The sequence below is a fragment of the Perca flavescens genome, chromosome 10, assembly GCF_004354835.1.
Source record: "Perca flavescens isolate YP-PL-M2 chromosome 10, PFLA_1.0, whole genome shotgun sequence".
NCBI lineage: Eukaryota > Metazoa > Chordata > Actinopteri > Perciformes > Percidae > Perca > Perca flavescens.
The window spans coordinates 16,622,850-16,641,972 of record NC_041340.1 but is presented as its reverse complement, the minus strand read 5'-3'; the positions used below and the strand labels follow the sequence as shown (position 1 = coordinate 16,641,972).

Genomic DNA, 19,123 nt, shown 5'->3' with positions numbered 1-19,123 from the left:
TGTTGTTGATGGACTCTATTGTCCCACAATGCAATGGACATGGGAAGGGTTAATGGAGACTCTGCTCACAGGTTGGAAGTGTGTTTTCCTAAAATTCACTGTATAGCCCTCAAATATTCCCACAATGGAATGAAAACACTAATTTATGCTGATAATCAACATGTGTTGATCTGTCAGTGATGACGCATAATGATGTAAATGTCCAAGATCTCAATTTACTCCACAGACTAAAAAACAATTCCTATTAAATCTTGGGTAAAAATCTTTTAGCTTTGTTCTTGTTTAATTTGCTGTCGCCAAAGTCACAGTTTGACCTGTGACACTGTGATGAATACTTTCATATACATTAATGTCTTAATAGCTTAGCTTAGCTAGCTTAGTATACTGTGAACATTAGTAGATTGTACTAACTGTCTAGAAATAGTATGCAGTATGGAATTGTTCCACGATTGTATTATTAAAGTGATCGTATGAAGATTGGTCCTTTTAAGAATGTATAATGAGTCAAATTAATTTAGTCTATATTTGTATTTTGATCTGTTTTATGAAGAATACTGTTTTATTTTACAGTTTTAATATTTGAAAGCTGCAATGCTTCTTATCTCTCTCTTTTCAGGATCTATCCAATGAGCAGGCACGTTCTCAGAAACTGTCTACTGAAGTCGAACATCTGAGCCAGAAACTGCAAAACGCTGAAGCTGAACTTAAGACAACAACCGATTATCTCAACCAATCACAGGAGAGAATAGAGTCGCTCTCCAAGTGCCTTCAGAAAAGTGAATCTCTTCTCCATTTGGAAAAGAGAAGAGGAAGTGCGGAGGTGGACGCTACGTCTAATTCAAAATCAGACTCATCAAACAAAAATCACATTTGTCACACAAACACCCAGGAGACGTCACATCTGGATCAATCCCCTGCAACTGGCAAAGGTCGACACCTTTCCATGACGCATGACCATGCCACAGGAGAGACAGAGAGGCAGCTGAGTGAGAGGTTGATAGAGCTGGAAAGAGAGGTGTGTATCTGTGTTTGAATATATTTTTCTGAATGATGTGTGTCGGAGCTGTTGAATCTCATTTGCAGGATGTCTGTGTGGTTCGGTGCTCTAGGGATGCTTGACGACTATCAACTCACAGTAGGCCGCCACTTCCACGAGTGCAGCACTTTATTTCCAGGACTACCGCTTTATCTCTGCTCATCAGTTTTTATAATGTCACCTCGGCTACTGTTAATCTTCCTTATCTCGACTGCTGCTCTCTTGCTCTAGCCCTTACTTTCTCTCTCTCTCTTTTTTAACACACACACACACACACACACACACACACACACACACACACACACACACATACACAAACTCTCACATCAAGTTGTGAGGGTTAGCTGCCAAGGTCGGGAATTTCATTCAATGCATTGCTCGGTAGGTATGGTGCTGCATTAACGCTGTCAGATGATTTAAAGTTTTAGATTAGGATGGATGAAGCAAGGCACATACACCTGTAGCACCAACGCAACACTGTAAAATACTCAACTGCAGGTAAAAAGTATTATCAGCAAAATGTATCAGAAATTAGATTATTAATACTGATACAATAATGTTATTATTGTATCAGTATTAATAATTATTTTTTTTTTTACTTTTATCTTATTAACTTTTATTAACTTGTATCTACTTTGTATAATACTTTGGGGATACTTTCAGCTCTTTGGGTCTTCAACAGTTATTTAAATGAAACCATCTGAGAAGTTAAGACAGGACATGTCTCTAACACACTGCTTTTTGTGTGAGGTCACAAGTCAAAAATGTTGGAAACCACTGGTTTAATACAATGTATTTGATTTAATAAGCCCCTCATATGTTTTTACTGTAAAATCTTAAACTGAAACGTAACTAATAACTATAGCTTCCAAGTAAGGTGAGTAGAGTAAAAACTACAATATTTCCCTCTGAAATGTTCTGGGTTAGAAGTAGAAAGTACCTCAAAATTACATTAATGTACTGTACTGGAGTAAAAGTACATATTTACTTTCCACTACTGACATTGGAAGGGAAAGTCTAAAAGAGCCAGTGGAAAAAAGTAGCAATTCCCTGTGTAGCAGTATGATTCAGTAAGGTTCTGGTAGGAAATGTGAAAGAGTAAAAAGTAAAAAAGCTGCGGCGCACCAAAACTGAGCTCCAGACCCTCCAGATGACTCCCACATGAAGTGTGTGCCAGTACTTGCAAAAATGTTCATACAAATTCACAGTCGAGTGGGTGTTGAGCCGAGTTTTGGTGTGCCACAAGCTCATTTTAATTTTGGACAAAAACACCAGATTTTATATCTTCAGCAATTTTGCAACATTGCCTGTTCATTTGTAATCTATCCATCACAATGCCAAATTAACACACTCCTTTATCAGAGCAGATTTCACAGACACAAATATATGTGCAGGTTTTCTGATTGGATTATTAATGCTCATACAGGTTTTAGCAAGTATAAACAACAGATGAGGACCACTTATATTTAATACATTTCTGAAAACTCAGTTACACACAAGATGAATTTCATCTCTGTGTTTATAGACTGACACAAATGTCACACAAAGCTGCTACCTGACTGAGAGTGCTTTAAAAGGTCAGCTGCAGATGAGGTAGAAGTTCAAATAATATGGATATTGTGACGCCAAAGGTAGCACAGCCCCTGCTGCAACTTCCTCTGTACATGGCTGTGTACGCTCTCTCAAATTGAACATTTCTCTCTCTCAGAAAGCAGTGGCGGTTGCAGGACAGGAGGCTTTGCTGTTGCGACTGTCTCAGTCCCAGGAGGCGTGTGAGCACCTGAAGGAGCAGCTGGAGGCTCTGCGCCGGCACTCCCTCAGCCTGCAGGACTCCTGCACCAGAGTACAGACACTCAACACCCAGCTACAGGTGACCAAACACACAGATAGAGAGCATGATTACGGCTGAAATTATTTGTTCAACTCGATCATTAGACCCTTGCACATAATTTGGATATTGGATTTATTACATTATTGGAGTACCAGACTACTTTGATGTAGGGAGACAGCACATTCTAGCCATGCCTGTGGCGTGGCTCTGTGGATGACAGTGTCAGTTTGTTGGTTGGTCGGTTTTGACATGAAATTTGGTCCAGACATTCATAGTCCCCTCAGGAGAATTTGTAATTACTTTGGTGATCCATCAACTTTGCATCTAGTGCCACCATTAAGTCAATATTTATTAAGTCTTTATGTTTTTGACCAAATACCTGCAAAACATCAACCTCAGCTGTACTTTGTGTTTAATTATCAAATGTTAGCATACTAACACGCTAAACTACAATGGTGAACATGATAAACATTCAACCTGCTAAACATGTTAGCATTGTCGTTGCGAGCATGTTGGCATGCTGCCGTTAGAGTTTAGCTCAAAAGCACTGCTGTGTTACCCTCATAGAGCCGCTGGCTGTAGACTTCAGATTTCAGTTGTATATTATACATTGTAGCTGGAATATTTTTGGATTCTGGATTGACAAGGCTTCCTTCTTGAAAATAACCACAATTACCAAAAAGAGAAGAGTCTAATCCAGGGGTATCAAACTCATTTTCACTAAGGGCCACACTGGAAAAAGAGAATCACACCAAGGGCCAGACATGGAGAGTTTATTGACGGGCTTTTGTTACTGCATGTCACTTTTTTTTACATTTTGGAAGCTTTTTTTCTCATTTTTGTTGGTTTTGTTCCAACTTTTTTGTGGCTTTCTCAGACATTTGTCACCTTTTTGTAAATTTGTTGCTTTTTCCAACATTTTTATACGCTTTTTGTCACATTTTTGTTGACATGAAGGCCTACAAAAGCTATCATAGAATTTAGCAAATCAAGCAAAACAATGATTACAATTTTGTTTCACAGCCTGAATATTAAACTCTCTGCTTCTCGGGGAATTTCTGAGTCTCAGAGTCGGCAAATCTGCCAAATTCTGCTTTGAATGTCAGGTTATTGCAGTTTAAAAAACACAGCAAAATTTATTGTGAACACAAATTGATATACGGGCCGGCTCTAAATCTGCAAGGGGCCGGATTTGGCCTGCGGGCCTTGAGTTTGACACATATGGTCTAATCTATCGATATACATATACTTCATGTTCATTTTAATATAGGCAACAACATGATCTCTCTGTTTTATAACACACACACACACACACACACAGGTGGAGCAAGCATCTCTTAGCTCCCAGCATGCAGCAGTTGTGGCACGCTGCAGTGAGAGTGAGGGCCGGTGTGTGGCTCTGGAGGCCGAGTCCAAAGTGTGGGCGCGGGAGCGGGAGGAGTCGGTGGCCAGGATGGAGGCTCTGAGGCGGGACCACGAGCGGATGACTGCTCTGCAGCAGCGGCAGGAGGTGGAGCTGGAGGAGCTGCTGGACAAACACTCTCAGCTGAGGAGCAACAACCGCAGCCTGGAGGCCCAGCACAGGGAGCTCGAGGCCAGGTACAAACTCACTCTGACTGCATTCATTTAGACCCTTTTATAAACATGAAATCCTGACTTCAGAGAATTTTGAGTCTTTTGTCTATCCTTATACTTTTAGTTCTCCCAAGAACAAAAATATACACACAAATCCACTAGAACCACCTTTAGAGACACACTCTCTTTCTGTCACACATTTTAAGCCATAATTGTTTTTGTTGGGATGAATGTTGTGTTTGTAATCTCAAGGTACAAGGAGCTACTGGACGATAAAACCCACCTGGAGGAGAGAGAGCGGGAGATGAAGATGGAGAGAGAGGAGATGGAAGCAGATGCTCAGAGGAGACTGGAGATAGAACGAGAGCTGGAGAGGCTGAAAGAAGACAACGAGAGGTTACAAATACACTCACCAATCAGCTTCTTCAGCATCATGTTAATGGGATCTGATCATCCTTTCACTCCTCTCCTCTCACTGCATGCAGCATTTATTTCTCTATATGAAGCAAAGGGAGCAACACAGGAACTGGTTTGAATAAAAATGTAATGGAGGAATGCACAGAATGCATTTTTTTTGTTATTGATTGAAAGGCTTTTAGGCATTAAACAGCAGCACAGAACACAGCACAAAACATCAAAAAACAGGATTGGGGAGCAATGGAAAATATGTAGGTTTGTTTGAACCTCAGTTCCAAAAACACTAAAAAGCAGAAAAATGTATGGCTTTTGGACTCAATTGATTAATTTATCTTAGATGTTGACTTAAAGCTTTACCTCAGATTTTTGTTTTCTTCATCATCCCTTCCCCATCAGGGAAGGGGGTGATATAATGATATATATTATAATATTATGATACATAATGATGACATATTGATGTGATTGATTACTCTGACAGGGTGTCAAGCTGAAAACCTGGTTGTCAGATGACACACTTTGTTAAGATTTAAAATAAGCATGTTCATGCATTAGTAATGTAATGTTTTAACTAAATGAGGTAAATAAAATATGAATGGATTAGTTGATAACAAAAAATAAATCGGCAACAATTTTGATAATCAAGCACTTTTTTGATTTATTTCTTTAAAGCGGCGTTGATCAATATTTTCAAAATAATAAATGTATCAAATGACAAAGTGAAAGCAATGTGACAATGAAAGGGGTCGCTCGTATTGATGAACCTGCAGAGAATTATCACATGAACCTGCAGCTCCTCTCTGAGTTTCAGCTCATTGTTCAACTGTCTGGCAACTTTAAAGTCGACTGCAGCAGGAACTTGTTTTCAATGAAAAATGCCCACTTTACACTACCTGCTCAGCACCAAACAGCAGACAGACACAGTTAGCGACTAGCTGGTGAACACAGTGGAGCATTTGGCAGCTATAGAGCCAGATATTCCCTCAAGGTGTTGGTGGAGAACAAAAACAGAGTTAAAAGAGAGTTAACAGGTGGTCAGAAACACAACAAATGCATGCTGATGTTGCTGAGTAACTGCCAGGTGTGTAAATAAGCAATTGTTTGCTAACACGTTTACCATATCAACCTTAAAAGGTGATGATATGTCAGTGTTGTGTTCAAAGCTTGTGTCTGCTGCCCCCAAGTGGCCAAACAATCAGTTATTGCAAGTTTAAGAAAAACTCTGTTCCAGCTTCTTATGTGGATATTTCCATATGTTTTTTGTCTTCTATAATTGTAAACTTAAAATTGAACATTAAAAATGTCACCATGTCCTCATTGTTACTATTTTCTGAAATTTTATAGAACAAATACTTTGATTTATCGAGAAAATAACAGAATAATGAATACAATCATTAGTTGTAGCTCTGAAGGTAATATATGGACAGTGGTTGATTTGTTATATACTGAGCCATGCTGTACACTGGTTCAATTTTAACTTACATAAAAAGTTAATTCCAAAACACTTTGAATCCACACTGGGAACATAAAATGTTGGATGCTTATTACTGAACATTATCAAATTTCCCCCACAGTGATCATTAAGAGTTTCATCTAATCTCACTGCAGTTCTCATTACAAGATGATCGCTAAGCTCTATAGTTTGTAAGCAACGGTCTAAAACCACTGAGTGACCTTATCAAAGCATTTTGTCTGAGATGATGTCAGATTTATCTGTTGGTGGTTTTCCGGCTTTGTTAGGACTCATCGTGTTGTGTAATAATATAATAATGAGCCTCAGTTAAAGAGAACTTACCAAACAAATGATACACGACACCTAACAGTAACAGCGATGAGTAAAGCCTGTGTGTGTCGGTGTTGCAGGCTGCAGGCCCAGCAGAAGGAGGGGTTGGCGTCACAGGCGGAGCTGCTGGCTCAGGGCTCGGAGCTGAGGGGCGAGCTGAGCGCCTCCCAGCTGGAGCGGACGCGGCTGGAGGGGGAACTCAGCGGCCTGAGGGAAACTAACCAGAGCCTGGTCCTCACCAGCGCCCGCCTCACCAGCCAGTACCAGGTATTAACCACACACATACACAGACACACAGAAATGTATCTACACACCTGCAGATACACACAAAGTTGTTTTGTATTCAAGCTGCCAGATTAAGTACACAGCAGAGACACTCACAAACATTACACTCTTGAAATAAATAAAAAACAAATGTATTTAAAGCATTATTGAGCAATTAAACAAAATGTATTAGGGATTTATTGCAGGTTTTAGAGAGCATTTTACATAGTTGTTGTAAGGGAGGAACAGCTATTGTATCATCAGTGAGAAGCTGATCTTTAATGCTTAAAGCTGCCTGGAAGAATACGTTAGGGGCTTTAAACACCAAACACCATTTTTAATACTTGATTTAAAAACTGCAAATGTTCAGATTGACATGTCAGGTGATATATTGGTCCAGACAGAAAATTAATACCAAGTAGGTAATAAGGAGTAGGGGTATCTTTTCCTCTAGAACAGCTTTAGTCTTCTGTGTGATGCTGTCAAACAAGTGCTGAATATTGAAAATGTTCTTCAAGCAGGAACGTCTTTAGTCATTTGAGGGACCAAACAGGTGAAACTTGACTTTCTGTACAGAGTTTAAGAAGTCAACCAGCAGATGTTATGTTCCGCTGCTTCATCCAGCTGCTCATTAAAACCAATCCTGAATCAAAAGCTGGTACAGGACCTTTGGTCTGCTTATGTATGTGAAGGAATGTTGTACAGGAAGAAGCAGAAACACAAAATCACAAAGTTTTCAGTTAGGACAATACCAACCATTAAAGTAATAGTTGGACATTTGGGGAAATACAGTAAGTCAGGAGCTTAGCTTAGCATATAGACTGAAAACTGGGGGAAACGGCTAGTCTGGCTCTGATCGAATGTAAAACAAAATCCACCTACCAGCACCTCTAAAGCTCATAAATTAACACATTTTATTTCATTGTTGCTATATTGTTTTTTTGGGCTCTGAGCAGTTACTAGGCAACCAGCAGAGACTGCAGGAAGTTTATGCATTGGGCGTAGAAATAGTTTAGCATATAACCATCCATAAAGAAACAAATTGTAATATTTATTTGTACGGATTAAACCAAAGAAAATACATTGTGTTAATTAGTGAGCTTTAGAGGTGCTGGTAGGTGGTATTTGTTACCTTTAGCCAGCTGTTTCCATTGTGCTTTTAGTCTTTGTATCAAGCTTATTTCTAATCACCAGTTGGCAGTAGCTTTATACCGATATGAGTGTGGTATTGATCTTCTCATCTAACTCTCAACAAGAAAGCGAATGAACTTGCTTCCCACAATTTGCTAAAAAATGTAGCGTGCAGAATCATAGCATTGCGTTTTGAGTCTGATGAACCAAATGTTTCAGAAATTACATTATTTCTAGGTTCACTTTCAGTCTCATTTCATGCCAAATCATTTCTTCGTCCACTCAGGTCAAACTGTCCCTTAATTCAAAACACTGCTACAAATGTTTAAGTACCAGCATTTCTATGTGCCTCACTGGACGCCTTATTCAGCCTCCAACAATGTTATACTGCTGGTAGTTAGGTTTAGATCCTGGGACTCAGACACACAGGCTTCTCATTAAACTGTGTTGTAGAGAAGCAGAGAGGTGGCAACTCATCTCTTTGATTAAAAGGAAAAGTTCATTTTTGGAGCCTGTGTGGTCTCCCAATTAACCTGTTGTTGCCACAGCTGTGCTAACTGCAGTCGATTGGACAGCGACTGCGGCTAAGAAGGCAAAAGTAATTGGAAACAGATTAACAAATAGAAATTTAGAGAGATGTATTCATGCAAAGGTGTGGCCGTACCTGTGTGTAAGACTTGTAGTTTTAAAAGAATGCCCCAGCTATTCAGTCACCAGCTATTGGGTCTCTTTGTAGTTTGATACCTTCCCACACTATAAATATCTTTGAGAGACTTTTCAGCTGACAAAATCAGTACTGCTGACTGGTAAATCTGAATGAACCTGAATAGAGATTTCTGCAGATCCATTGTTTTTTTATCGTTTACATTGACTTTTCTATGTATCCTGTGAATGCATATGTGCCCTCACACACAAACACATTATATTTTTGTCTTACCAAACTGTTTACTTTGACATTTACGGTGTTTATGCGTGTAGCTGTTAACCCAGTTGAAGGGGAACATGGAGGAGGAGAACCGACATTTAGCGGAGCAGAACCAGAGTCTGCTGAAGGAGAATCGGGCCTTACTGGAGCAGAGCCTAGAGCGCCGTGACCAGCACTACTCACAGCAGAGGGAGTACCAGTCAGTACACACATGCACGCACGCATACACACACACACACACACACACACACACACACACACACACACACACACACACACACACACACACACACACACACACACACACACACACAATCTCTCCTAGCTCATCCCTCTTTGTATCAGATAATTAGTCTTTGTTTGGAACTACTGACAAGAAAACAGAAGCGTACTGAAGAGAAAATCAGGTTTCTTTAAAGGTTCAGTGTGTAACGTTTTTAATTGTTCATTAGCAAAATCGGTGTTGCCCGTTCACAAACTTGTCCTTTTTCCTGAATATTTACCACCACCATCAATTCCAAGTATTCCTATTGGCTTGAAATTTTACATTTGCATTTGCATGAACTGGGGTAGACGCTCCATGTTCATGCGCCATCTTGAAATACGTTAGCCAGTAAGGGACATACAGGACATACTGCTCCACCTTTCGCCTTTTCGCTGTCACATGATCAACTCACAGCTGCTAATGCTGCTAATGAGTATCATCACTTCCTGGCCCCGGCAAGTTTGAAGAAGGAAACATGGAGGACCACATGTCTTCAAAATCTAAATTTCAGGAACAGGAGTCTTCTTCTTTGCCCAGAAATAGAAAAAGGATATTGAAAAGAGCAAAAGATGCGGCCGGGTTGGTCTTCCCCTTCTTTCTCACCTAGCTGTCCTATCAATTAAAGGTGGAAAAGCCACAAAAAAATTATCTTACAAAAAAGAGCAAGAAAAAAACTGTGAAGACTACCGTAGCTGTAATATGTACTTTGAACTGCGTTGCGTCAGAGAGTTGATTGCGATATATGAGCTCAACGCTAGATGGGAGAAATTCCTACACATTGGACCTTTAAAATAAAGCATCAAATTTTTCAAATGAAACTTTATGTAATGTGTGTTAGAGCATTTTGTTAACATTTCTAACTTTGTAGGCAGTAACACAGTCTATATTCATATCCAGGACATAAAAGCACTCATGTAAAGGTTTGAGACAACACTTACACAGTCCAATAGCACTCAGCAGTCGTCCTTTTTAAATGACTAACAGATTAATCTAGAACTAATAGTGAGCATGCAGAGCTGGCTTCACCATTTAAGTTTGAATGAGCCATATTTCTCACAAATGGCATCATTTGTAGCTTTCATTCTTGAAAAGATCATTTTTACTTACTAAGGTTTAATTATTTTTTTTCTAAATTACTGAGATTAATGTCACTGACAGCATTGCATATTTCAGTTCAGCACCTTTAACTTTGGTGGGTTTCCATTTCAAATGCATGTTAATAAACAGCCATGCATTGTTCAGACCCACAGGCATTTATTTTAATCTTTAGACCATATCATCACAGTTATCATCATAACAAAGAAATAAATCACACTGAATTACAGAAATATAACTCCCCAGTGCATGCTGGGATAATGGGATAAGCAGGATATTAAAGTATTTCAAGATGGAAGGAGGGATCTTGTGTTGACTAACTAGACTTTATAAATGCATGTTGTAGCATGATATCCCTTTAGTGAACATTTGGAACAAACAGGCAAACAAAACAATGAGACAAAAAGTTAAGAAGAATTTCAGGGTAACATTTAAGGGGCTAAAGGTTAAAGTTATGTGGAGTTTTCGATCATAAGCAGTGCTATGGAGGAATGTTTTGGTGATTGGGTTCACATTTTGTTTGTATCTTATTGGCAAGAGCACACAAAGTCACAATACATATTCTTGCCTACAGTTTCACACCAGTGATCCACAGTAGTTGGCAGCAATGCACCAAGAAAAGGCAAGAAGAAGACAGTAAGCTAACCTTGGATTAAAACAATACAGGTTCCAACAATCTGGCTTTTCGAATGTTTTATGAGTAAAGAATTGCATTAAACTCATTTGTCAGGCATTAAAGATACACACAATACATTTTGGTGATAATGTTTTTGGGGCATTTCTGCCTTTAATGGACAGGATAGTTAGGTGAGAAAGCATGCAGGAAATCGTCACAGGTTGGATTCAAACCCTGGACCTCTGCGTCAAGGCATAAACCTTTACGTATATGTGCGCCTGCTCTACCAACTGAGCCAACCCAGCCACCGTAAATGTAACTTTGTTTACAAGACAACTTCACTTTGACACTATGCGGGTACTGGAGATTTAACATCATAGGCTAACTGCACTATAATATGATGTGTGAGAAGCCATGTCTGATTTAATTTAATCTTAACAATATTGGGCACACTGAGGGAGGAGTTAAAGCTGCTCTAATGAATTTTTTATATTAACAATAGATCAAAAGACTTGTCAGTGTGTTAGCATGCTAACATTTGTTAATTAGCATTAAACACAAAGTACAGCAGAAAATACTGAGAATGTTGTTAGTTTTACAGGTATTTGGTCATAAATCTAAGTTAGGAGATCGCCAAAATCATAAAAATGTATCCTGAGAGCAACATGACTTTAATGTCATGGCAATCCATCCAGTAGTTGTTGAGATATTTCTTTTAAAACCACAAATGTGAACCTCATGGTGGCACTAAAGGAAAAGTCAGAGGATCACCAAAGTCAGTAGGAGTCATCCTCTTGGGACCATAAATATCTGGACAGAATTTCATAACAATCCATTTAATAGTTTTTGAGATATTTCAGTCTGGACCAAAGCGGTGGACTGACCCAACAGACATCCCTAGATTCATGCCGCTGGCATGGCTAAAAATGTACATGGGCCTCGATACTCACCGTTGCTCTTCTCTAATAACCTTTCTGATCTCTTCCGCTCACAGTTTTGTGTCAGAAACCAGCGGTCAGCTCATACTGTCAGTGACTCTGTGTTCAGTATTTTTATTATGAGCTGTGTTTCATGCAGCATGCAGGCTATTTGTCATCTTGCTTTAAGCTTGAACCCTGAACCCTCTGCTCACCAGCAGCACATCCACACACACAGTCTCTTTTCTGATCTGCTGGTTTATAAAGAATCCTGTTCAAACAGCACAGCAGGCTCCATTTCTCAGTCGTGAGTTTACAGGAACAGACTGATTCATACACTATCAGCCACTCTCTGAATAATCCCATTTACTGGCACTGATAATGAATGCATGAAATTAATCAAACAGACCTTCCTACTCAGCTGCTTTGTTCTAATGCTTCATGTGTTTTCTTTTAGGGAGAAGCTGAGCGAGCTTCGTCGCGAGAAGCAGAAATTGGTGGAGAAGATTATGGATCAGTATCGAGTCCTCGAGCCCAGCATGCAACCTCCAGCCAGCAAAGCCAAGTACTATATAGAAATACAGCACATTAATACACAAAGACAAAGTGCTTTACACAAAGAAAAGAAATACAGCATGAGACATTAAAACATGAATGGATACAAAACATTCTAAAAGACATTAAAAAGTGTAGAAATAAATAGTTCTTACTTTTTTTGCACTTACTTTCTAAAGTTAATTTAGGAAGTGAGTGCAAGGTGGAAAATGATGAAATTAAATGATGTTTTCAGCCAAAACACAGTAAAATACAACAGTTTTTTTTAACCTGGATTTAACCTGGGGGGTTGACCCCATCAAAAAGTGGCCAGTTTAACCCCCTCATAATGATGAATGTAAAATATTAACTGTTGGCTTTCTCGATTCAATGTATTTGGCAAGCAGATTTAAATGATTTTGATTTACATGAAGAAAATGAATTTGTAATACTTGGAATGCAATTGCAAAATTGTTGCCATATTAATATTTTAGTTAACCTGATTTGCAAGCACTTATGAGCTGAAATAGCTGCACTCCAACTATAAAATAAATCAATACTTTGGCCTTCAGTTTACCATTTTATTATTCTTCCCTCTTCATTATGGTTAGTTCTGCTAAAACAAGTATCAGGTAGATTGCCCCCTCTCAGAGCTAAGGTGAGCTATAGAGAGAATTTTTTTGGATCAACCAACTGAACACAATGCAACCATTTGGATTAATTGAGGAATTTTCAGGGAAATCATTTTTATTGTAATGAAGTCTTTTTTCCAGACTGTTTTAGATACACAGAATATGGTATTTCCCCCTGTTTTGTTTTTGTCTACACTGCTATCCCGAATTAGTTGACTTTTCTAGAAATTTGTGTGGAAACCGTCTTAAACCGTCTAAGTTTTTACACAAGGTGAAACTTAACAGGTCAAGTTGTATTAACACAGAGTGGTAAGTTGATGCAGTAGACAAATCAAGTGTACATTAGTAGTCATTGCTAAAAATCATTAGTAAACAAATAATTTTGTTCTTCATGTTGTCTAAAATAAGCATGTTAAGGTTAAAGCTTTACTGCCTAACTTTTTTTATATTAATGAACGTCCGTTACATTCAAGCCATTGCCAAATGAGTTGCTACAAAGCTAATTAAGACTTTCAGCTCCACACAATTCTCTCTGTAATTCTCAGTATGACTGTGTTCAGAAACTGGTGTCGTCCAGCGACTTTCACGTGCAGAAAATCAAATGAAGATAATTACCTCTTCTGAAGAGTCCATCATGTTTTTTTAATCCTCCGTGTCCTCCTTGGCTACTAGCATCAGTGTAGAGGAGGGGTGGGGGGGGATCATGGAAGGCTTGTATCATGTGGATGCACTGTAAGTTTTGTTGTCATTACTTAGAATTCCTCATGTATACGTACAGTGTCAACAGAGAGAAACACGGAGAATCGAACAGACAGTGACAACAAAAAGACAACATACTGTAGAGAATGACAGTAACAGCATACAAATGGCATAAATAGGCAGTATGTGTAAATTTGTTATAAACGTGTGCTCTTTAAAAAGTAGTAAGCATTGTTTGCCAGTTACTTACATTAAATGTTTAAAAATATGTTATATATAAGGTACTGCTTATATTATTTCACCATCTGTACACAAATATAATTAGTGAATGCATGTGTCCGTGAGTGGGGCTGCATGGGCGTGGTGATGTGGGCTGGTGTGGCTACAGTGCCAGGGCTGAATTTTTGTCCCAGTCCACCCCTGCCCACACACCTGGGGATTATAAGGCTTATTCTCTCCTTCTCAGGAGAAAGATTATTTTCCTCTCTTTTAATATACAGTTTTGTCTACATTACAGTTTATTTTCCCTTGTGCTGTATTTTCTATCATCTCTAAAAACCTGGTTTATTGTGTGTGTATCATGATCAAATCTGGGAGGATGGTCTTTTTGTTTTTCTCCTAGTGTAGTACCACACTAAAAGGAGGAGCATACCACTCTTGTGATGCTCTCAGTAAGGCTCAGTTCATAAGTTGCTGTCACTTAAGCAGAATGCCCAATTCATTCAGAGGAAGTGTACCTGTCTGTCATTGGACAGCTGGCAAGCATTTTGTACCATAAATAAACATTTAATAATTAGTATTGTTGGGTACAAAGAAGTGTCACAGAAAAGCATTTTGTCCCTAGTGCTACAAATTAATATGGTAATGACATTTTAATGATAACATTTTCAAAAATAGATTTTCTTGATGTCATGTTACAAAGTGCTTTCTTTGGCATAATAAATGGCAGTTGGCACCTTCAGGAACATTTTATTCTCATTTTGAAAACATACAGCCCTTGTTACACTTGGCATCCTCCAAGTGTTTTCTGTAAAAGCAGGGTGCACACACACACACACACACACACACACACACACACACACACACACACACACACACACACACACACACACACACACACACACACACACACACACACACAAAATCTCTCCTAGCTCATCCCTCTTTGTAAATGGTCCCTGTCCTCTGTGTCTTCCTAGGAAATCTAACTGGATTGCGGACCGGATGAAGAAGCTAATCAAACCCCGGGGAGGAGTAAGAGAGGGACGAGCCCTCTTCACCGCCGCGGGCAGTGTGGAAAACATAGCCGACAGCACTGAATTTACATCAGACACGCACACACCTCATCCCGGTGAGACCACACACCTCACACAGCCCAGCACACTACCTCTCTTTCTCTCACACACACAAACACGAGCCGAATGGTTTTCACAAAGATATGCTCACATGCTCACTCCATCAAGCGAGGCTACAGGCATGCATACAAATCATCTCATGACTACCAAGTGTGGTCGACATTGATACCACTCTCTTCTCTTTAGATCTCTCCCTGTAGAGTGCCAAGACTTACTGAGGCTGGCTTTCTCTGCTAACCACATGTTGAAAGAAAAAGATTCGCGAGGCTCCATCCTCTTTTTATGCACCTTGACTGTGGAATACATTTTACTGGCTGAGAGAGGGACAAAAAACTCACTACAGACATTTTCACAGCCAAGATTTAAGCCCAAACCCGCATTCAAGATATTTTGTTCTCTCTTTGTGACATATCGTCCCCATTTAATTTTTATTTTTCCTCGCATTGTGTTTTCTATTATCCCCCTCAAAACCCTGCTGCCTCAAACGGTGTGTCAGGACCTACACTGTATGGGAGGCCTGACTCTTTCTGTTCCTCAACAAGAGGACTGGTGGTTTTTATTGCAGTATAGCAGTTTTCATCCCAGAGAGAGAGAGACGCAATTTCTCAGCTATACTCAAATCACAGTTTAATTGCTCTGAATAGATTAGATGTCTTGTAAAAAGAGAGATTCTTTTGAGCTAGCCAAGACATTCCCCACTTCCTATCTTCTATGTTTGAGTTGACATTTCCCACAACACCAACATTTAACCCTGAAACTAACCCTCTTTATGCCAGGTTAACTTGACCTTAACCACTGGTCTCAGGTCTGTCTCAGGCTGCAGATGGTGTTACAACTCTCTGAACAGACTGGGACCCAGCGAGGTCTGCCACAGCAGTTCTTTATCTCATTAAACTAAGTCAGAATGTATGAATAATTTAAATGATTTAAATTTAATATAATCTACTGTTAAATAGGTTAGGATTGCCTTTTTGCATGTAAAGGTCAGGCTTCTATCCACATTAAGCCCTTTAGTTAACTGTGCTTTTAAAAAAATATATTTTATTACAATATGTATGCATTTTAATATACTATGAAATTACAATTTAAACAACACTAATAACCAATTAAGACCATGTTGTAGGCACATTTGAAAGTAGCATTTTCACCATTATAATTCTTTCAGAATTATGATTCTAATTGTCATTTGAAATGCCATATTGTATAAGAAAAAGACAGTAGTGAAGGTGAGGTTGCTACATTAATAATATATCTGTACATGCAATTATATTTATATCATAAAAATGCATCCCAGGAGGAATTGCACTTTACAAATGCATGGATAAATACTCAAAATATGTGCTTAACTAAACTACATTATTGTTCTTAATAAAATATGTACATTTAATTGTTTATATTCTGCTTAAAATAGCTAAATAAGGGGTTTTAAATAAAGGGTTAAGCACTTAACTTTACTACTTCTCATTCACAATCACAGACTGACGGTTGGCAGAGCTGCACGGCCATCAGGAGCAATTTTCGGGGTTTATTGTGTTGCTCAAGGTCACTTTGACATGCGTACAGGAAGGGCCAGGATTCAAACCACTAACCCTGTGACTAATGACAGACCAGCTCTACCACCTGAACCACAGTTATCACATTTCCTAAATTTATTTTTGCACCTGCCTTTGTCTGAGTCGCTGAAACTGCATTTGCACTGAAATAAAAGTAGTAATGTACCTTCCTGGTTTGTGCTGTAAAGCAATCAGCAAATTTATCCCACCTGGTGGAACAACATCATGCTGTGGGTGTTGTATATTGATTATAATAATATCTCAGCATGAATGAGCCAATGATTTAATTCCGTCAAAATTTGATCACCTATAACATTACTACCAGGTCCTTCGTATAGATGTGGGATTTAAGTAATAATAACCTTGAATGAATTTGTTACTGTTTCAGACCCCCGCAGTGCTCCAGTCTCTCCCTCTCCAATGAGAAAAGCTCCATCCCAGACAGACATCTCGGCTCCTGGGACTCCAGCCATGCGCTCCAGCTCTGGGGTGCGTCGTAAGCTGGGATCCCGTCACGGCTGGGGGCTTGGGTTGGCCAGGGGAGGCTCTGGAGTCTCCCAATCCTTCAGTCCTGGTGACCACAAAACACCGCCCCGCCTGCGGCTGCGCTCCAGCCAGAACAACTCCAATGTCCTCTGGGAGGGACAGAGAGGCGAAACAAACACACCCCAGACAGCAGACGCTCCGTTGAGCAGTCAGGAGAGTGTCGAGGAGGATGAAGGCAGAGGTGAGGTGGAGAAAGTCCAATGAGGAGGATGTGTGTTCATTTCTGTACACTTTGAGAAATGTCCACCCTAACAAGTCATTTGGTCAGATTTTCTTTAAAGAAGGAAAACAGCAAAATAAGTAAGGAAATGCTGAAAGAATTGTACATTTATATAAAAAAAATAGTTTAAAAAGGTTTGTGTGTGTTTTTGAGTATGCTATATACTCAGCATTGTGAAAGGTCTATGGGATAACAAGTTAAATGTCAAGCTGAATACAAATTGGACTGTAAAGTAAAACTGTGCCCAGAGTAGCCATAACATCTACAAGCACTGAAAATACAGCTAATATTCTTTTTAATAAAACATGCATGCGCCTATTAGACTGTGATCTTCTCTGCCTTCCAGACAATCAACACTCCAGTGATGACACAGCAACAACCTGAGACAGAACTACACTTGACTCTTAATTAAAGCTTATGTTTAATATTTTAGATGGAACCTTTTGTATGCCTGAATATTTTTAAAATGAGATCCTTTTAGTATTTTTGAATACATGAATTAATAAATCATTTTGTCAATCGTTTTCAGTGTTGCTGAGTTGAATAAACCACCTCTTTATTTTTGTATCCTTCATTTAGCCAGGAAGATTCCATTGAGATACAAGATCTCTTCTTCCAGCAAATCCTGGTCAAGACCAGAGGCGTTTTTGTGTCTAAACCTAACCATACCATAAGGGTGACGGATAAAACTATTTATTTTATCATTTAATTTGAAGAACATCAGTGAAGTCAAGAGGATGTGTTGCTAGCTAGCTTAACTGAAAACACGGATAGCTAAATGCACTAAGCAGTCAGCTAATGTTAGCTAACCTAACTTTAGTCATAAAACTAAAGCCACCAGTCCACGTAATATTAATCACCCATATACTTAACTACTACATCCTGTGGTGTGCCTCAGGGTTCTGTGTTCAGTCCTATATTATTTACATTGTATTCCCTTAGGTCATATTATTAACAAATTTAAAGGTATCTCATATCACTGTTATGCTGATGATATTCAGCTCTATGTCTCGTATAAGCCTGATGAGAGTGACAAACTGACTGTTTGCACAATAGTCTGATTGCCATAAAGGACTGGATGGCTAACAACTTTTTACAGCTCAACGATAAGACTGAGGTCCTTAGCGTTGCTTCAGATGGCACAGCTTCCAAGGTTGTTCATTGTTTGGGGTCTCTTTTCCTCAGTTTTCCTTCCTAATATCAGAAATCTATTTTACTACTTTTGATCATGCTATGTATTTTGATCAACATATCAAATCATTGACCTGTATATGTTTCTTTCAATAGACCTTTTTCACAGCAGACATTTTTTACTGAAATTGATAACCATAACGATGGCTCAATTCCATTAAGTGTCCCAGTAAGCTATTTCAGTGAATCAGCATGCACAATACCAGGGCCTCTCCTAAGTGGAATGCAGCCATCATTAATGGTTTTGAATACACCTGTGCTTTTCCTACTATGACATGTCAACATGTCTGCCGTGAAAAAGGTCTATTAAGAAACATTGCCAAACTCAGGTCTGTTGTATCACAATCCGAGCTAGAGATGATCCCAGCTAGACTACTGCAATTCCCTTTTCACCTGCCTCAGCAAGTTGTCCCTGGACTGTCTGGTCCAGAATGCTGCTGCAAGGCTGTTGACCAGGTCCAGCAGGATGACTTGCATCACTCCCATCTTATCCTCTTTACATTGGCTTCCCATCAAGTTCAGGATTCATTTTAAGGTTCCT

At 39.2% G+C, this 19,123-nt stretch overlaps 1 protein-coding gene across 3 annotated transcripts in view; it reads left to right on the top strand.

Moving 5' to 3' along the window:
• Positions 1 to 18,744, top strand: part of ccdc88b (coiled-coil domain containing 88B) — a 42,741-nt gene extending 23,997 nt beyond the window's left edge. For 2 of the 3 annotated variants that reach the window (XM_028589090.1, XM_028589088.1), the window contains exons 19-28: positions 617 to 1,015; positions 2,745 to 2,906; positions 4,189 to 4,466; positions 4,695 to 4,838; positions 6,720 to 6,906; positions 9,013 to 9,158; positions 12,310 to 12,417; positions 14,917 to 15,068; positions 17,014 to 17,352; positions 17,971 to 18,744. In XM_028589090.1, coding sequence (XP_028444891.1) covers positions 617 to 1,015; positions 2,745 to 2,906; positions 4,189 to 4,466; positions 4,695 to 4,838; positions 6,720 to 6,906; positions 9,013 to 9,158; positions 12,310 to 12,417; positions 14,917 to 15,068; positions 17,014 to 17,352; positions 17,971 to 18,065 — 2,010 coding nt within the window. In that variant the 3' untranslated portion in view covers positions 18,066 to 18,744. Of the gene's footprint in view, positions 1 to 616; positions 1,016 to 2,744; positions 2,907 to 4,188; positions 4,467 to 4,694; positions 4,839 to 6,719; positions 6,907 to 9,012; positions 9,159 to 12,309; positions 12,418 to 14,916; positions 15,069 to 17,013; positions 17,353 to 17,737; positions 17,951 to 17,970 lie in introns of those variants that run through there. The other variant, XM_028589089.1, reaches the window with a different exon arrangement.
• The last annotated feature ends 379 nt before the right edge of the window (positions 18,745 to 19,123 follow it).